Source organism: Purpureocillium takamizusanense, chromosome 8 (assembly GCF_022605165.1).
Source record: "Purpureocillium takamizusanense chromosome 8, complete sequence".
Taxonomy (NCBI): domain Eukaryota; kingdom Fungi; phylum Ascomycota; class Sordariomycetes; order Hypocreales; family Ophiocordycipitaceae; genus Purpureocillium; species Purpureocillium takamizusanense.
Genome location: NC_063075.1, coordinates 972,431 through 989,387, shown reverse-complemented (window position 1 = coordinate 989,387; position 16,957 = coordinate 972,431). Strand labels below are relative to the sequence as shown.

Sequence of the window (16,957 nt, the reverse complement as noted above, 5' to 3'; positions counted from 1 at the left end):
GTGTTGGCGGGCGGGCATCACGCTTCCATGACGCGCTCAAGGTAGATGTCTGAGACAAGAAACGTCGACGGGGGGGGGGCCGGATAGAGCAGCGTTAGTAGTAGCACAGTAGTAGTATTAGTAGTAGTACAGTAGTAGTATTAGCAGTAGTAGTGGTAGGTAGTGAGTAGCTCGTACTACCACTAGTACCACTTACTAGTTATCTCGAAAAAGGTCTCAGTCCACCAATCGTGCGTTGCGCGCGCACGGCCAACCTCCTTTCGTTGCCGCATTCCAAATCAGGTACGCCTTGAATGATCGAAAGACGTCAAATGGTCGATGGGGCACATGATGGGGGTCAAGCTGAGATGTGGGCAATATGCTGGCAATACGACGCTGGAATGCAGTTGCAACATGAGAAAGGGGGGCTCGGGTACTATTGGACAGGCCAGATGTTTGCTGGTCCTTGAAGCGCGTGTATTGAGGCGGTTTGTTTTTCTTTTTTTTTTTGGCCCCGTCTTCCTTGTCCGCTTAACTTTTAATATTCCAGTCGTACGTACATACATGAGAGCTGCTAAAGTGTGTTACGGAGAAATGAAAAGGCAAAGAGACGTGGACGCAAAGAGACCAACGAGGTCATCAGGCGTCGGTACATCATCACATCAACAGTTGCGGGAGCGGCTCCCCCCCCCCCTCTTCCTTTGTGGCTATGTTCTTTCCCCTTTTTCCCATCCAATCCCACCCGATCCCGCCCCTCCTCCTCCTTCAACCCGTTACTAAGTGAGCTCCCGAACCAGTCGGATGCCAAACATGTTGGTGGCAACCTCGCTCGAAAAGTAGGCAGTCCGGTAGTTGAGGCGCAGGTTCTGCGGCTGGTAGTTCCAGGCGCCGCCGCGGACGACGGGGAACGGCGCCACGGGGTCCGGGTGGACGGAGCCGTTGTTGGGGGAGCGCGCCAGGTCCGGCACCCACGAGTCGGCCATGAACTCGCGGGCGTTGGCCGTCACGTCGTAGAGCCCGAAGGCGTTGGGCCGGAACGAGGCCACGGGCGCCGTGTAGGGGAAGCCGTCGGTCACGTTGGTGGCCACCCAGGTGAAGTTGTTGGCGGCGCGGGCCGTCTGGTCGTACGAGTTGGCGTACAGGTTGACGTGGTCCAGGTCGTGGCCCCAGAAGAAGGAGTCGTTGGAGCCGCCGCGCGCCGCCCACTCCCACTCGTCCTCGCTGGGCAGCCGGTACGTCTGGCCCGTGATGACGGACAGCCACCGCGCGTAGGCCTTGGCGTCCTGCCGCGTGACGGCCACGACGGGCGAGTCGGGCGTCTGCGGGAAGCCCGGGTCGCTCCAGCCGAGCGAGGGGTTGAACACCATGGCCCCCGGGTCGGCCGGGTCCCACCACCGGGCGCCGCCGCGAGGCTCGTAGTCGGTGTCACGGAGGAAGGCCTCGAACTGCCGGACGGTGATCTCGGTCCGGCTAAAGGCCAGCGGCGTGGCGATGTGCACCTGGCGATGCGGCAGCTCGTACTGCCGCCGGTTCACGGGCACCTTCCAGTGCTCCTGCTCCTCGTGGTCCGAGCCGGCCGTGTAGGTGCCCGTGGGGATGACCACCATGGTCGGCCCGGCGTCATGGTCGCAGAACTCGGTACCCGGCTTCGTCGCCTTGGATATGTCCCCGGCCTTGCTGCGTCCAGGCGGCGGCTCCCGGTAGCTGGACGGCTGCCGCAGCTTGTCGCCCATGAGGTTGACGGTGTAGTGCCACTCATTGACGCTGCCGATGAGGAACATGGCCGAGTCCAGCACCCCGGCCTGGTAGTCCCGGGCCCGCGAGAGCTCCGTCAGGTAGTGGCTCTCGGCGACGAGACGGGCCAGGGCGTCGGCAAAGAGCGCGGCCTGGGGGACGGCCTCGGGGTCGCTGCCGGCGATGGCGGCGAGCGTCGAGTGCGCTGCGCGAGCGGCCGGCTCGACATGGGCGTAGGTTGCATGAGTAGTGCCGTTCCACCGCAGAGTCTCAGAAAGTTGGTAGAGTTGGGCTTCCAGTTGGCGGATATCTGGCGCAGCGGCGACGGCCGAGCCGGCGACGCTCAGGGTTAGAAGCGCCAGGGCCGAGACTCGCATCATTGTGGCGATTGGATGGGGAGCTGAGCCGTGTGTGGTCCTTTGTTGGTTGGCCGTGACTCTTGTCCGTCTGTCCGTCTGTCTGTCTGTCGAGTCGTGGCCGCGCGCCGGATGGACGACTGTGCTTCAACTGGAACGGGTCGAAGCTATCGACTCGAGGATGCCATCAACCGACACCTCGATGATCAAGGGGGCTGGCTGGGTCTTCTACAATTCAATCAAACGCAAGACGTGCCGGCGCGTGTGGTTTTTTTTAATACAAAGGAGCGCCCCCCGAGCTGACTGCCTCCCTCGTGTTTATTGTTGTCGCGGACATGCCCCCCCCTTCCCTTGCCGTGATGTCTCTCCTGGCTCGTGTTAGTCTCGAGCTACTACCATGGCGGCGGACTCGGGCTTCGGCACCTGCACCATCCATGTATGTTTCTCGAGGGGGCGGCAGACAGCACAGACGCACGCCTTGCTGTACAACTGACTGACCTGGGCTGAATGCATGCGCGGGCGTTGCCAACTGTCATGCCGTAGCGTTCTGGGCTGTCGTACAAGGTACGCGCGCGTGCACATACGAAGGCCCGCATTGCATGCGACTCGACGTACATGGAGTATTGTATTGTATCTGCGGCAAGCCCCCGCCCGAGCATCATCCATGTACATACGTATTGAGGTAAAAGCAGGCATGCTGGGGTGGATAAGATCAAGTACCAAGTGTCTTATTGCACCACCACCATGCAGTCATACTATGGCAAGACATTGTTAAGAGAGCCCGGCAACTTGGCACGCTCCCCATCGGGCACCACGTCTTGCTGTGCCGTCTATCCGTCGCACAAAGGCTGGGGGCCGGGAGAGACTGGAGAGGGCTGATCAAGCATCAATCAGCTTTCGCTCATCATTCATTCAGCAGCAGCTCAGCCGCCATCCATCCTACCATCCATCCATCAATTCACAGCTCGTCCTTGCCGATGCTACCATCATCATCGCCCCCTGTCGAGCCGGCATCCGCCTTGCCGCCGCCGCCCGCTGCGCTCTGCAGCCGAAACACCTTGGCTGCATGTCGGCCGACTCTTGCCTCGAGCCGTCCGCCGGCCTTGACGGTGCCGACGCGCTCGCCCAACAGGCGGGCGTCCCCCTCGGCGAGCCCCTCTGCGTAGGGCTTCTCCGTAGCGTTGTACCAGTTCGCCCTCCTGAGGACGGCGCCGCGCTCGGCCTCAGACGTTGCATCCAGCACGGCCTGTGCGTCCGCCCTGCCCATCCTCGCGCCTCCACCGCCGCCGCCGCCGCCGCCGCCGCCGCCGCCGCCGCCGCCGCCGCCCGAGCCGCTGCTGCTGATGCTACCCCAGAGGTCCCTGACGGCCCAGTCCCGCTTCGCCTCGGCCGCCGAGCCGCCCGGCCCCTGCAAGACGAAGAGCTCCGCCAGCGACGCCGACATGTCGAGGTCCTCGTCGGCCGCGTTGAGGAAGATGACCACCTGGTCGCCGTTGGCGAGCGGCCCGCTCCAGACCTGCGCCTCGCCCACCCCGTGCTCGTCCTTGGGCACCGTGAGGTTGCGCGCGATGCGCATCGCCGCCCGCCCGCGCGGGTCCTGGCTGAGCGCGATGATGGCCGGGTTGTTGACGATGGAGAGCGTCGTCGCGTCCATGGCGCGCAGGTCGTTGCCTAGCAGCAGCGGCGACTTGAGCGCCGCCCACATGGAAAAGTGTGCCTTGTACTGCGCCACGATGATGATGGTCAAATGGTCAGTCAGCGTTCAAAGATGGAAAGGGGGACAGTGATGGAGAGCAGCAGCCTGCCCGCAAGCACGCACGCACCTCTTCCTCGGTCATGCCGCCCAGGCCGACCTCGAGCATGTCCAGGTCGTTCCAGGCGCCCGGGAGGCCGCGGTCAATGTAGGGCGCCACCTTGTTGATGATGGCCAGGACGGAGCAGTGCGTGCCCGGGGCGACGCACGCCGGGTCCGCCGCGTTGTTGCACGCGCAGAGGTCGTCGGGCCTCGCAAACGAGTCGTAGATGTCGCCCGAGACGCGCCACGAGTTGGCAATCGACCCTCCCCACTAATGGACGTTGGACATGGCCGTCTTCTTGTCAGCTTTTGCTGCTGCCTGCCCATCGGAGCAGTATATGGGGGGCGCGCGCGGTCCGCCCAGAGAGGGAGCAAACATGGATGGGCAACGCACGGTATGGACGTAGTCCTCGCCCCAGCTGCACAGACTATAGAGAATTGCCCGGCCCGTCTTCTTGAGCGCCTTGGCCATCTCGTTGTAGCGGTTGAACGAGATGAGAGGCGTCCCCATGCGCCCCATGTGGTAGCAGTTGTCGTACTTGAGGTAGTCGACGCCCCAGGAGGCGAAGCTCTCGGCGTCCTGCACCTCATAGTCGAGGGAGCCCGCTGCGAGCCGGGGCCTGTCAGCTATCATACTACTTTCGTACACCTTCTGTCGGCTGTTCTCCATAGCTCGAGGGCTTCAATACCGTATCGCGCGCACGTCATCTCGCCGGCGCTCGAGTACATGCCAAACAGGAACCCTTCCTTGTGCAGCTCGTCGGCCACGGCGCCCATGCCGCGGGGGAACTTGGCCGTGTCGGGGATGAGATAGCCATCGTCGCCGCGCCCGACGGACCAGCAGTCGTCGAGCACGACGTATTGGTAGCCCAAGTCCTTGAGGCCGTAGTCCCCCAGGAGCTTGGAGGTCTCGAGGAGGAGCTTTTCGGAGACGTCGCAGGCGAACGTGTTCCAGTTGTTCTGGCCGCGGACGAGCATGCAGATATAAGTGTAAGCTGCTGACTGGGTCCAGAGACTTGCGCTTCACCATGGTATGATATGGGTATCGCTCACCCATCCCATCTGCGGTGTCCGCGCCAGGCCATTGTTGACTGCGCGCACCAAGGCCGCGGACATCGCCGCCGCCGCCGCCGCCACGAGAAGCCGAGCTTTCATTATTTTCTTTATGTCTTTTTAATTTTTGGTTTCAATCGCCGTCGTGTCCGATATGTCTTGTGTCGCCGGGAGAGCACTCACACACGACGGATGAGTGAAGATGGGACAGCCTGAGGACGGGCTACTTGCTACATATATTTATCTTGCACACACAAAACAAAAACAAAAAACACTTTAAAGTGACTTATCCCAGAGTCCTCCACATTGATGGATCAATTGATCCCAAGCGAGCGGCTATCGTGACCTTCCAGGACCATGCTGGTGAAATGAATGAACACTGACGGGGATGACCGTCTCCGCATCTGACAAGCTCTCCGCTCTCTGTGTGCTCCGAGGAGGTTTATTCGGGGAATCCACCCGGTTCCAGCGCCGGACAACTCCAGTCCTCTCCACCACGACTCGGCATGCATGCCCGTCCTCCCCTTCCATGGCAGCCTGCCTGGAGCAGCATCAATAGTCAGCCCGAGCCACATTTGGCCCAGTCTTTGCCCGCCTTCAGCGAGCAAGACCCTCCTTCGCTCTCGCACTGGCGCAACAACGTTAGGAGCGACCACGTAGGGTGACGACAGACTGAAGGGATCAGAACGCCATGGGAACAGGGGCGAAATAAAACTCACAAACGAATCATAGTCACATTCTTTGTCTAGATATGACGTCGTGGATGGGGGGAAGAACTCCGTCTTGGACGCAATATCGTACTGCTCCTTGGTGTACACCCCGTTATGCAGGTAGTATAGACCGTCGTGTAAGCCCTGGTACTTTGCCACTACACAGCGGCCCGGCATGGCGCCGGAACAACACTGCGGCGCGGCAGAGCACAATCAACAGTCAGCTTCGGTTGTCTTCTATGGCAGCCTGTGGATAACTCACTCCGTGCCAAGTGGCTGTGGCAATCTCCATCTTGGGGGACTTCGGAGGGCAGGGAGGCTCGGGAGAGTAGGGGGGCGGGGGGGGCACGGAAGAGTAGGGGGGCGGGGGGCCCGTCTCGTCCATGTACTTGGGTGGGCGTTTCCTGAACCAGTTCGCGGGCTTCCAGTTGGCCTTGTTCCGTAGGCTACTGAACAACGAGCCGGGTGCGGCAAGACTCAGGGTACACAGGGCAGCGATGACAAGGAGATGGTATTTCATCTTGGACTGCCCGACGTTGTAGCGAGTCTCGGGCAGTTCTTGTAAGCCGATGGATGTAGGGTGAGTGGCGAGTCGTTGGGAGCGAGCGCACATCGGGCAGAAGCAGCCCGTCTCGGGTTTTTATCTTGCTTCATGGAGTTGTTGATGTCGACTGCCCAACATGAACTTGGCCCGTGAGTGTTTGTGAAGCCAGATTGGAAAAAAAAATTGCAGAATAAGAATAGCATTGGAACGATGCCGGGGCCAACGCCCTCGGCCAGACCGCGACAGCCCGTGACGTAATCGGCGCTGTCTTCATGTTTGGCTCGTTGCTTCAGCGTGAACAGCACGGGCACCGCCCGTGGTCCATTCGCGATGCAAACACTAAGTTATGGCCCCGACGAACCGAACCGTTTGCTCACGTCTAGTCTAGCCGTGTGGCTGAGCGCACGCATCAGAGTATACTTTGCAGTATCGCCAGGTATGTCGCATGGTCCATCTGGGCCCAGCCCTCATGCGTGTATCATTCTTGTATTGAAGCCACCAGACTCCCCGAGAACACCATCGTCAGGTAGCATCATACTGCGGACACGGCAGAAGCAGTCATTAAACATATTCGATTAAAATCCCATTTGTCTCTGAAATAAACTAGTCGTCATATGCTCATGTCCGCTGGCTAGCCCATTCACCTATTCAAACGCCATCCGCTTCGTGTTCTGGTCCCAGCAACACATATCGTGACTGGCCAGTCCGGCTCCAGTCAGCGAAGCTGTCCTCTGCAACTCCCCATCTGGTATATCCATGTTTGACATTCGTAAAGAAACGTAAGACAATCGTTGAAACAGACTGCGCCATGTCCGCCTCTCGATGCATGCGCTGGTCCGTGCCCGTCAAGAGGCGACATCCGGACGACCGAGAGGTCCCAGCTCGGAATCATGAGGCGTAATCAGGGATCCGTGAAGAGCGGGAGACCTCTTCAGTGAAACTGCAATGAGCCCCGGCCGGCGAGTGCTTCCTTGACGCGAGACATGTTTTCTTCCTCTTGACGATTTTGCGATGACGAGCTGCCGCCGGACCCTTGCGTGTGTGCGGCGGCCGGAGCCTGTTTGACGCCCGGCTTCTCACTGAGGCGAACGTACCCCGCATTCGGCGACTTGAAACCGTGTTGGATCTGTTGGGCAGGCATGGTGGTTGGTTATTGTTATTGGTGGTGGTGGTGGTGGTATTGATGCAGTGGTGCGGCGGGAGTGACTTTGGTGCGTGAAGACTTGCGCTCAATGAGGCAGGTGAACAACTCTAAAGTGCTGGTGTTGAAGAAATGCAACGGTGCTTGGCAAGACAAAACAAAAGTCAATTGGGACAGACATTTCACTCCCTTTTTATCAGCACAAAAAACATCAAATGCGCTGCCATTTGAAGGCTCCGACCGTGCTTACGAGGTTCTACACGCGTTTGTGAGTCGCCTAGAGAAAGCCTCATGGCGTGTTCAAGCCACCAGCGCGGATTACCGAGCAATTTCGATCACGGCTGCGCACCGATTGAGTCACAGGTTCGATTTTTTTCGCACGCCAAAACGCACTTGATGGGCGGGAGGGCGTGTGAGTGACGCACTGGCGCGCATGGGGACGCGAGGCTCCCACGTGTATTTCGTCATCCTGCCCCCGCAGTTGACGCTGCCCGATGACGGGTGACTCGCGTGTGCTTACGCCGACTCGGGAGGCCAGCCGGGAATGGTACCCTCCTCTTTGCTTGGACAAGGAAGGGCCCAATTGGAGTGGGATTCCAATTCGGCCGGCATCATCCGAAGCTGGCAACAGTTGAGCTCCGGCATTGTAGTCGAGGTCAGCCGGGCTGGGCTCCATGGTTGTTTTTCGTTCATCCGTTATGTTCTTGGGGCCAGGGACGGACCATGATGCGGGCACGGGCAGGCTCATTCCTCTATGGCCAATTGAGGAATATTTATCGGACGTTCTTGGACCTTGACTCTTTTCCGATTTTCTCGCCGGCGCTACGACCTTGTCCGGGGGGGGACTGCGTCTGGGTAAATACAACCAAGTGACGAGAGGGTCGCGTTATTGTCCGCGGACAGGAGGGGCTGGAACACGACTAGGGATACATCGCGCAGAGAAGCGGCGTCAATCGTCCACGTAGGAGGAGCCTGCCGCAATGCTGCAATAGATACATAAGAGTCTAGCCGCGATGCTTGATAAACGGCATTGGATGACGTCTGCAGTAAGTGACTGCGCCGGTGACCAATACCGGCAACCTCTACAAGCAGCATAGTCGTGAAAGGAAAAACAAAGAAGCTGGCGCCATAGCCCCCCGTGGCAATGCTTCTGCTGACGCTCACCAACCTTGGGCTCGTCGCCGGAGCGGTGGCGGCCGCCGCCACGTCCCTCAAGGTCGTCACGATCGGGACGACGCCAGACGGCACCACGGCCCCCATCCGCGGCTGGAACTCCTGGGGCACCCAGGCGGGCAAGTATCTCAGCGACGCAGACTACAACGAGGGCCACGTCCGGGGCATATGCGACCGGCTGGCCGGCGACCTGCGAGGCAACTACAGACTCTGCGGCCTGGACTCTGGCTGGTCCGTCGGCGATCATGGCGACGACCACGGCCGCATCAGCTACGACGACAGCAGGTTTGACATTCCTCGCTTCGCGCGCTACCTGCACGGCAAGAAACTCCTCATCGGCATCTACATCGTCCCGGGCGCGTTCCTCAACGACTTCAACAAGACCATCGAAGGGACCAACACCAAGATCAGCGACATCTGCGGCGCAACCAACGGGCTCGCGAGATGTCGACTGAAATACGACCACCCAGACACGGAGAAGTGGATCGACTCCAACGCCAGGCAGTTTGCCAGCTGGTACGTGTCCTGAGCCTCTTTGCAGCGGGCGCGAGCTCATCAAGCGCTTGCCTTGCATATTTACGTCTGGGTCCAGTCCTTTATGTTTTGCTGAAACCGACTGAAATAGGGGCGTCGACTACATCAAGCTCGACTTCATCACGCCCGGCTCCAACGACAACGGCGTCGACCTGCCCCCCGACGAGAGCCCCGAGGTCCAGCTGTGGCACCGGGCCATCGCCAAGACGGGCCGCAGGATGACGCTCGCCATCTCCTGGAAGCTCGACCGCAGCAAGCCCTACTTTGACATTTGGCGCGCCAACGCCGACTCGATGCGCGTCGACCAGGACATACAGTCGTACTCGCGCACGCCCTTTACCGACTGGTCGCGCGTCCTGCGCACCCTGGGCAACTACCTCGAGTGGATCAACGCCGCCGTCGCCCACGAGTACTACTCTGACCACCACCGCGCCGGCAGCGGCGGCGGTGGCATCGGCACGCACCCCAACCTCGACACCATGTACGTCCTCAACAACGGCACCCTCAGCGGCCTGAGCCTGGACCAGCGCCGCTCCGTCTTCATCCACTGGATCGGCTCCTCGGCCGAGCTCAACCTCGGCGACGACCTCGAGCAGCCCGACCCGGACGGCCTGGCGCTGCTCAACGACCACGACGCCCTCGCGGCGGCGGGCTTCACCGCAAACTACCCCATGCAGCCGCGCAACCCGGGCTCCGGCGGCAACGCCTGGCTCGCGCAGAACGCGTGGATCGCGGGGCCCGCGCCGTCTGGCGAGTTCATCGTCGTGCTAGCAAACTACGACGACGGCGACGCGGGGACCCAGACGAAGACGGTGTCTGCGTCATTCGCAGACCTGGGCGTCTCGGGCAAGTACACGTGCTTTGATGTGTTTGGCAAAAAGTCCGTGACTACGCAATCCGGCCTGAGCGTCAGCCTCAAGGGGGGACAGAGCGTCATGTACCGCTGCACGCGCGCCAAACACTGAGTGCCCGAACCCTGACCGAGTTGGAGCAGAGCAAGAGAGAATACAATTCCGATGAAGAAAGTTCATGACGCTGCTGCATTAAAATTCTTCGTACAAAAATGACCAATACGTGTACCATGATCGATCCTCTTGCTGCATGTAGCCGCCATCACCGCTGTGGTGAGCGAAGCTTCGGGAAATGTGTGACCCACGTCATGCTGGAACTACAAAGGCGGGTGCGAGCGAGAATTTTTCCACTGCGCCGGCGGCCTGGGCTGATGTGAGCGTGCCGCCGACATCGCGGCACATAATCGTCAGTAGCTTCGCCGTCATCCATGCTTGCCTGTTGAAATTGACGTCAGTAAATTCGGCAAACCCGAGTCCAGGTCGCGAGCCAGCAACCCGGCCCAGAACCGAACGAGCGAGCTATTGCCAGACTGCCTGTTGCAAGTGCCGAATGGAGACATGTTCGGAAGCTCGATTCATTGGTGCGTGATGCACCAGAAAAGCCCAGGCTCGTGAGAGAGCGAGCCAGTGAATCCGCGGCATGTCCCCCGCAGTGAAGTAAGTGAGGCCTTGTAGAGGCGCTCCCAATCGAGCGAGCGCGAGTCTAGGATTGGTGCGGTTCGAACAGCAACTGGACCCTGGCTTGGAGACTTGCCCGCGTGTTGAGGAGTGTTGTTGCTGTAACGGAAGGTGGGGAGCTGAGAACAGATTCATATCGCTCGACAACGTCCGTCTGACGCCACGTCCGCGGAAGTACATGTAGGTGACCTGGGGCAAGCATTTGGTCAAGTCTCGAACGCTGGCCTTTTCGCCTTGCTCGTCCTGATGGATTGAACAGCTCCGCCTTGCTGGCAGCAAAGCGAATGACATGTTGTTGAGTTGAGGCTATGCAGACAGAGGCTTGAGACTATGGCGAGGTGCGGGCTCAACTGGCAGCAATCGAGTTCGCCGAGGCACATGCATGAGGGGTTGGGAAACGCACAAGTACGGCGCAGACGGAAGAAACTGGAAGTAATCGACGACGTTGCAAGCCGCCCACGTGCGCTTGTAGCATCCCCGGACTATGAAGTTACTCCGTAGACTCTGGGGGTTAGATGGGCTTCTCCACATCACCCACTCACCGCTGGCCACAACCTTGCTCTCGAGCATATGGACACACAGGCTCGTTGAGTCTAGGTGAAGTGCAGAACCCATTGTTGAACAGACTTGAAAAAGAATGAGGGGGCGCGTGCCCGTCCGTTGTTGCGGCGCCGACGCCATATGTGAACCACTCACTGTTCATGCTGTGGTGAAGGGTTTAAGACTCATGCCAACTGCGAAACACGGACGGCTTGCCTCGACGAGCATGCAGCGTTGAGCCTGGCCTGCACCAGCGATTGTCGCAGCGTGGCTTCCATACTGTACACGCTGGAGCAACATATAGATAGAGCAAGCAAGCAGGTACGTGTGCCAAACCAGGATCTAGAAAAGCCGTCTTTCCAAAAGCCAAGCCTACACTCGACAACCGAGCATCATCACGAGTCCCTCGGCGTCTGGCGCTCCCGGCGGGGTCCATTGCTGATGATGGAATCGACATGCTGCCGAAGGCGGGGGGGGCCATGACTGGAATTGATGCGGAGAACAGACGAGCCCAGACCCCAGGTTCCCTCGCCCTTCTCCCGTCGGCTGTCGGTTGCGGGGAAAGAAGGCCGGCCGGGGCGGGCGGGTTCCTCAGTGTCTTACACAAAAAGTGGTCGCTTTCGGCAGCGACAGCATTCTTCCCCCGGTTCATCTCTGCCGGCCCGACAAGGTCCAGTCCTTCCTTGGCCCCTCTGCCACCATCCCCTTCCCCGCGAGCTTGTTTGTGCCTTTGCCCGAATATATCCCCATCCGTGGCGGCGGGAAGGGGAGCTGCACCTGTTGCCCAGGCCCGCCCCCCCCCCCAAGTCCAGTCCATGGTGACGAGAACCCCTCGATTGCCAGCACCGACAGGGATGATGGGGGCACATGGGCCCCAAAACACCAACAAGCCGTGGCTAAACACCAAGTCACGAACTGCACACATGCGCCTTGGCCATTTTGTTATATAATGCAGCTTAGCGGCATCAAATGCAGAGCTGGCGATCAGCAAATCCGTTTCATGCACGCACATAGAATCTGTGGTTCCCCCTTGCCCGGCATTCGTGTCACACCCGGCTCTCGTTCCATCCGTCTGCTCATCGTCAGTAACAGCAGCTAAAGAAAAAGGAAAAAGGCTGGTGATCCCATCCCAGCCATGGAGAAACACCACGACCTCGGCATCGCCGAGCAGGTCGAGGTCGGGCGCACCCTGACGCAGGCCGCCAAGGATGCCACCCTCACCGACGAGGCCCTCAACCAGGCCGCCCTCGAGGGCACCGCCGACGAGCACGAGCTCACCGTCATGGACGCCCTCCGCGCGTACCCCCAGGCCGTCGGCTGGGCGCTCGTGTCGGCCACCTGTGTCATCATGGAGGGCTACGACACCAACCTCTTGTCCAACTTTTTCGCCTATCGTGAGATCCCTCCGCCCCTCCTCCTCCTCCTCCTCTCCCTTTTCTACCCCTGGAGAAACGTCTGGTCTCCATGTCCACGTCCCGCCCGCGCACATGTAGATGATGTACATCGCCAACCGATAACGGATTTGAATTAAGCACAGCTTCCTTCCTCATCCGCTACGGGCACTTCGTCGGCGTCACGCCCGAGACCCCTACGGGCTACCAGCTCACGCCCTCGTGGCAGGCCGGCCTGTCGCAGGGCTCCAACGTGGGCTCCATCCTCGGCTGCCTCGTCAGCGGCTACCTCGTGTCCAAGTACGGCTCGCGGCGGGTGCAGCTCGGCGCGCTCCTCTCCCTCACGGCCTTCATCTTCGTCGTCTTCTTCGCCCCCAACCTCACCGCCCTCGTCATCGGCGAGATCCTCTGCGGCTTCCCCTGGGGCATTCTCGCCACCACCGCCCCGGCCTACGCCTCCGAGGTGCTCCCCATCGCCCTCCGCACCTACATGACCTCGTACACCAACATGTGCTTCATCATCGGCCAGCTCATCTCCGCCGGCATCCTCAAGGGCCTGTCCACGCGCGAGGACGAGTGGGGGTACAAGATCCCCTTTGCCATCCAGTGGGTGTGGCCCGTCTTCCTCGTGCCCCTCATCTACCTCTCGCCCGAGTCGCCGTGGTACCTCGTCCGCATGGGCCGCCTCGACGAGGCCGAGGCGTCGCTGCGCCGCCTGCAGTCCCCCCAGGCGACCAACGTCGATCCCCGCAAGACGCTCTCCGTCATCGTCTACACCAACAACCTCGAGAAGCAGCTGCGCGTCGGCACCAGCTACTGGGACTGCTTCAGGGGCACGGAGCTGCGCCGCACCGAGATCGCCTGCGTCGTCTTCGCCGGCCAGATCCTCTGCGGCATCTGCTTCGCCTACAACAGCTCCTATTTCTTCTCCCAGATGGGCCTCGGCACGAGCACCACCTACTCCCTCGCCCTCGGCGGCACCGGGCTCGCCTTCGTGGGCTGCCTGGTCAACTGGTTCGTGCTCATGCCCAACTTTGGCCGCCGCACCATCTACGTCTGGGGCATGGCCGGCATGTGCGTCGTCCTCATCCTCATCGGCATCCTCAACGTGTGGACCTCGCACTACTCCGTCGCCCTGGCGCAGGCCTGCCTCACCATGGCGTGGACCTTCATCTTCCAGCTCTCCGCCGGGCAGCTCGGCTGGGCTCTCCCGGCTGAGATGGGCTCGACGCGCCTGCGCCAAAAGACTATATGTCTGGCGCGCGACGCATCCAACATCATGGGTACAATCGGCGGCACCCTGCAGCAGTACTTCATGAACCCCCAGGCCTGGAACCTCAAGGGCTATACCGGCTTCTTCTGGGGCGGCACCTGCTTCTGCGTCTTTGTCTGGAGTTACTTTCGCCTCCCCGAGACGTGGAACCGGTCGTACCACGAGCTCGACGTGCTTTTTGCGAAGCGAGTCCCCGCAAGGAAGTTTGCCGCTACGCCAGTCGACCCCTTCGACGAGCACGACATCAGCAAGATAACAGGCAAGATCCAGGATGCAGCCGACCGAGCGTGATGCGATACAAGCCGAAAGCCCCCCCACGTGTCTCTGGCACCGTGCAGGTTATGTGACCTTGTGACATTTATGTGCCTATGTACATGAGTCTAGGTATGTGCGCAAGATGCCTATACAATATATGCCATGTCCAGAAAATCCAAATCATGCGCTTGCTCTGTGAATGCGAATGCCTCCGCCTCGCCTTTAGTAATTGACGCTGAAGATGCTCCAAGTCCCTTGCTTCCCGCTCTCTGATAGTATCCCATTGGAACTGGAGACATACTTGCCCGACGAGCTTCTCTCTAGGGAATATCCCCTGCTGGGCGTGAACCCGACCTCGAACTTCATGGCGCTGCCCGGGTCGCTACAGAGCTTCTCGCTCTCGCAAATGTACCGGCCATCCACGCTGCTGCTGAGGGCAAACTCGCTGCCGCCCAGCTCCGAAACGTGCGCGACCCAGCGTTGTGCCTGTGAGTCATGTCTATCCGTGGCGCGCGTCACGCAAACCCCGTCGTTGGAGCCGCATGAGCTGCCAGCCGTGAGGGCATAGCCGCTCATCTCGAGGACGAGGAAGCGGCCCTCTGTGAGCCTGCCCCTGATGGGCTTGAAGCCCTTCTCCACGAGACCGGGGATGTCATCGACGACGCCGTTGCCCCTGTACGGGACGGGGGGCTGCTGCGTCGGGTACAGGCCCTTGCAGTGCGAGGACCCGTCATAGTTGCCGTTGCCGTCCCTATGGGGCTCCGCCGCGTTCGGCAGGTTCGGCAGGCTGGTATCTGGGTGCTCAAAGTCGAACGCAGAGACGAGGTCACCCATGTTGTCTCGCCGCCAGTCAACCATCTCGTGGGTCGTCACGTTGCGTCCCTTGGCGGCCTGCCACTTCTCAATGAACAGCAGCTGTGAGTTGTGGTCCGCGTGTTCCGTATACACGCCACCATGGCGCGTCCACGGCGAGATGATGTAGAAGGGGACGCGGAAGCCAGGGCCGGCAAAGGTATGCCCGACCTGGCCATACGGATCATCGAGCCACTCGCCAATGGTGCCTTCAGGGGACCGGAAAGGGTCCACGTGGTCGAACCAACCTCCCGTCTCGTCGTACGAGACGATGAGGGCTGTCTTGGAATACTTTGGCGAGTTCATGACGGCCTGGGCGATCTTGGTTTGCAGCCAAGCGCCATCATGCGGTGAGTAGGGAGGGTGCTCCGCCAGTTCCATGGGTCCGATGATGTACGAAATTTCCGGCAGCGTCCCGCTGGCAGCCTGAGAAAAGAAGGTATCGAGAGACCGTCCCTTCATACCCTTCTCATGGAGACTAGATCCGCTCTGGGCCTTTTGGAATTGATCAAACCAGGCCAAGGGGTTATCGTCAAAGTTATCCGTGTCTTGAAAGACTTGCCAGCTCACGCCCGCGGCTTCGTAGTACTCGGCGGCGGTCTTCCACTTGAGGGGGTAGCAATTGATGCCACCAGATTCGCACCCGGGGGTTTCGTTGTTATCAATGTACGGGTTACCACCTTGGTCCGGCCGTTGAGGTGAGCCAGGGACGTTGATGGAGCCGGACGCCCAGACGACACGGTTCGGCGACGTCGAGGCCACGACGGCCTCCTGGTACATGTCGCCAATCACCCAGTTCTCCGCCAGGGCCCACTGCGTCGGTATATCCTGCCGCTTGTAGAAGCCGATGCTGTAGGGGCTGTTGTCCTTGGCCCAATGGTCGTTGGATCCGTGATTCCACGCCGCGTGGTTGTTGTACCAGCTGTTGCTGCCGGACAGCATGCACTGGGTGGCCTCGCTCCAGTTGCCTCCCAGGTAGTTGATGTACCAGGGAGTAACGTAGTCGGCCTCATTTGATGGCGACACTTGCTGCCAGACGGGTCGTCCATTGTTGCTCTGGAGGTTGGCGTCGTTGAAGCCGCGAACGCCGGCCATGGTGCCAAAGTAATGGTCAAAGGCTCGGTTCTCTGTATGACATGAGGTTAGATTCCGGTCGTTTTGTCCCGACACGGGACGGCAGTGAGTGGTAGAGATGGCTTGAGCGAACCTTGCATGAAGAGGATGACATGGTCAATATCCTCCAAGCCACCAGCGCTCGCCGGCGTGGCGACTGTTGCCAGCAAAGCCGCCGCAACGGGCGCAACGGACTTGAAGCCCGTCATGTCGAATTATGAGCTCGCGAGACGAACTTCTTTTCTCTCCGTGGTGCTTAGCTCTACCTACCCGCTCCATGTCTTGGATGGGCGGCGACGGCACATATATACGTGGAGGTGTAAGTCAGGGTCGGAATGCGCTTGATGCGCCTGTGTCGGGAATGCAGACAACGCTTTCAACCATCGCTCCCTGAAACCCCCCCCCCCCCCCCTTTGGAGACTCCATCCCTCCGCCGAGCGCGGTCGAGGGCAGCCAGCGCAGTCTTGGCAATGTCCTACCCCGTCACAAGACACCCCTCGAGGCGGAGGTTCGATCTGCTGGGTGCGATGAAACAGGAAGTTCGAACGGGCAAGTGGAACGTTGCCTTAAGTGGTGGTGTTGGGGAAACGGCCGAACCGTCTGAGCTCTGCCGTGCTCGAGCCAGGCCCTGGCAGTAAGTAGTATGGGATTGCCGCCGTCGTCCGATACTCGAAAATAGAAAGGCCGATTCTACCGAGGGGGTCACGGCCGAAACGCACGCGACGCACGCACCCCATGGTGTTCTTATCGCCGTAGCAGATTCCGAGACTCGACGCCCACGAGAGTCCGCAAAACGGACAGCGTCTACACCATTTGTCTCTCCGCCTTGCAAGTTGAAAAGCCATGTTCCATGATGGCTGCCGTGCGCAACAACGAAACAAAAATACTTGGTCGCCGAAACAGCGAATGGTTCGGTTCCCTCCGCCACGTGCTGAGGTCCTCACCAACGAAACGACGGGCTCGGCACTCGTCTCCGGGCCGCCCC

General features: G+C 60.2%; 6 protein-coding genes across 6 annotated transcripts; 2 read left to right on the top strand and 4 right to left on the bottom strand.

Annotated features, from left to right (window-relative positions):
- Nucleotides 1–389: 389 nt before the first annotated feature.
- Nucleotides 390–2,380, bottom strand: SUMF1 (Formylglycine-generating enzyme). The gene has a single exon (XM_047989925.1). The coding sequence runs from the start codon at nucleotides 2,091–2,093 to the stop codon at nucleotides 756–758; it is 1,338 nt and encodes a 445-aa protein (XP_047845930.1). The 5' UTR covers nucleotides 2,094–2,380; the 3' UTR covers nucleotides 390–755.
- A 504-nt stretch (nucleotides 2,381–2,884) lies between these two features.
- Nucleotides 2,885–4,926, bottom strand: JDV02_008337 (Alpha-galactosidase; the record flags this gene model as incomplete). The annotated part of the gene is made up of 6 exons (XM_047989924.1): nucleotides 2,885–3,344; nucleotides 3,372–3,792; nucleotides 3,893–4,135; nucleotides 4,259–4,470; nucleotides 4,554–4,824; nucleotides 4,918–4,926. 6 exons carry the CDS (start codon nucleotides 4,924–4,926, stop codon nucleotides 3,028–3,030), a joined length of 1,473 nt encoding a protein of 490 aa, XP_047845929.1. The 3' UTR covers nucleotides 2,885–3,027.
- A 220-nt stretch (nucleotides 4,927–5,146) lies between these two features.
- Nucleotides 5,147–6,319, bottom strand: JDV02_008336 (uncharacterized protein). The gene is made up of 3 exons (XM_047989923.1): nucleotides 5,890–6,319; nucleotides 5,637–5,819; nucleotides 5,147–5,545 (listed from the first exon to the last, which is right to left on the bottom strand). Exons 1-3 carry the CDS (start codon nucleotides 6,238–6,240, stop codon nucleotides 5,477–5,479), a joined length of 603 nt encoding a protein of 200 aa, XP_047845928.1. The 5' UTR covers nucleotides 6,241–6,319; the 3' UTR covers nucleotides 5,147–5,476.
- Nucleotides 6,320–8,429: 2,110 nt separating this feature from the next.
- On the top strand, nucleotides 8,430–10,043 carry JDV02_008335 (uncharacterized protein). Its single transcript, XM_047989922.1, has 2 exons — nucleotides 8,430–9,001; nucleotides 9,111–10,043. Exons 1-2 carry the CDS (start codon nucleotides 8,457–8,459, stop codon nucleotides 9,982–9,984), a joined length of 1,419 nt encoding a protein of 472 aa, XP_047845927.1. The 5' UTR covers nucleotides 8,430–8,456; the 3' UTR covers nucleotides 9,985–10,043.
- A 2,180-nt stretch (nucleotides 10,044–12,223) lies between these two features.
- Nucleotides 12,224–14,043, top strand: JDV02_008334 (uncharacterized protein; the record flags this gene model as incomplete). Its single annotated transcript, XM_047989921.1, has 2 exons — nucleotides 12,224–12,482; nucleotides 12,626–14,043. 2 exons carry the CDS (start codon nucleotides 12,224–12,226, stop codon nucleotides 14,041–14,043), a joined length of 1,677 nt encoding a protein of 558 aa, XP_047845926.1.
- A 186-nt stretch (nucleotides 14,044–14,229) lies between these two features.
- On the bottom strand, nucleotides 14,230–16,181 carry JDV02_008333 (Phospholipase C; the record flags this gene model as incomplete). Its single annotated transcript, XM_047989920.1, has 2 exons — nucleotides 14,230–15,986; nucleotides 16,067–16,181. The coding sequence occupies 2 exons, from the start codon at nucleotides 16,179–16,181 to the stop codon at nucleotides 14,230–14,232; spliced, it is 1,872 nt and encodes a 623-aa protein (XP_047845925.1).
- Between the last annotated feature and the right edge of the window lie 776 nt (nucleotides 16,182–16,957).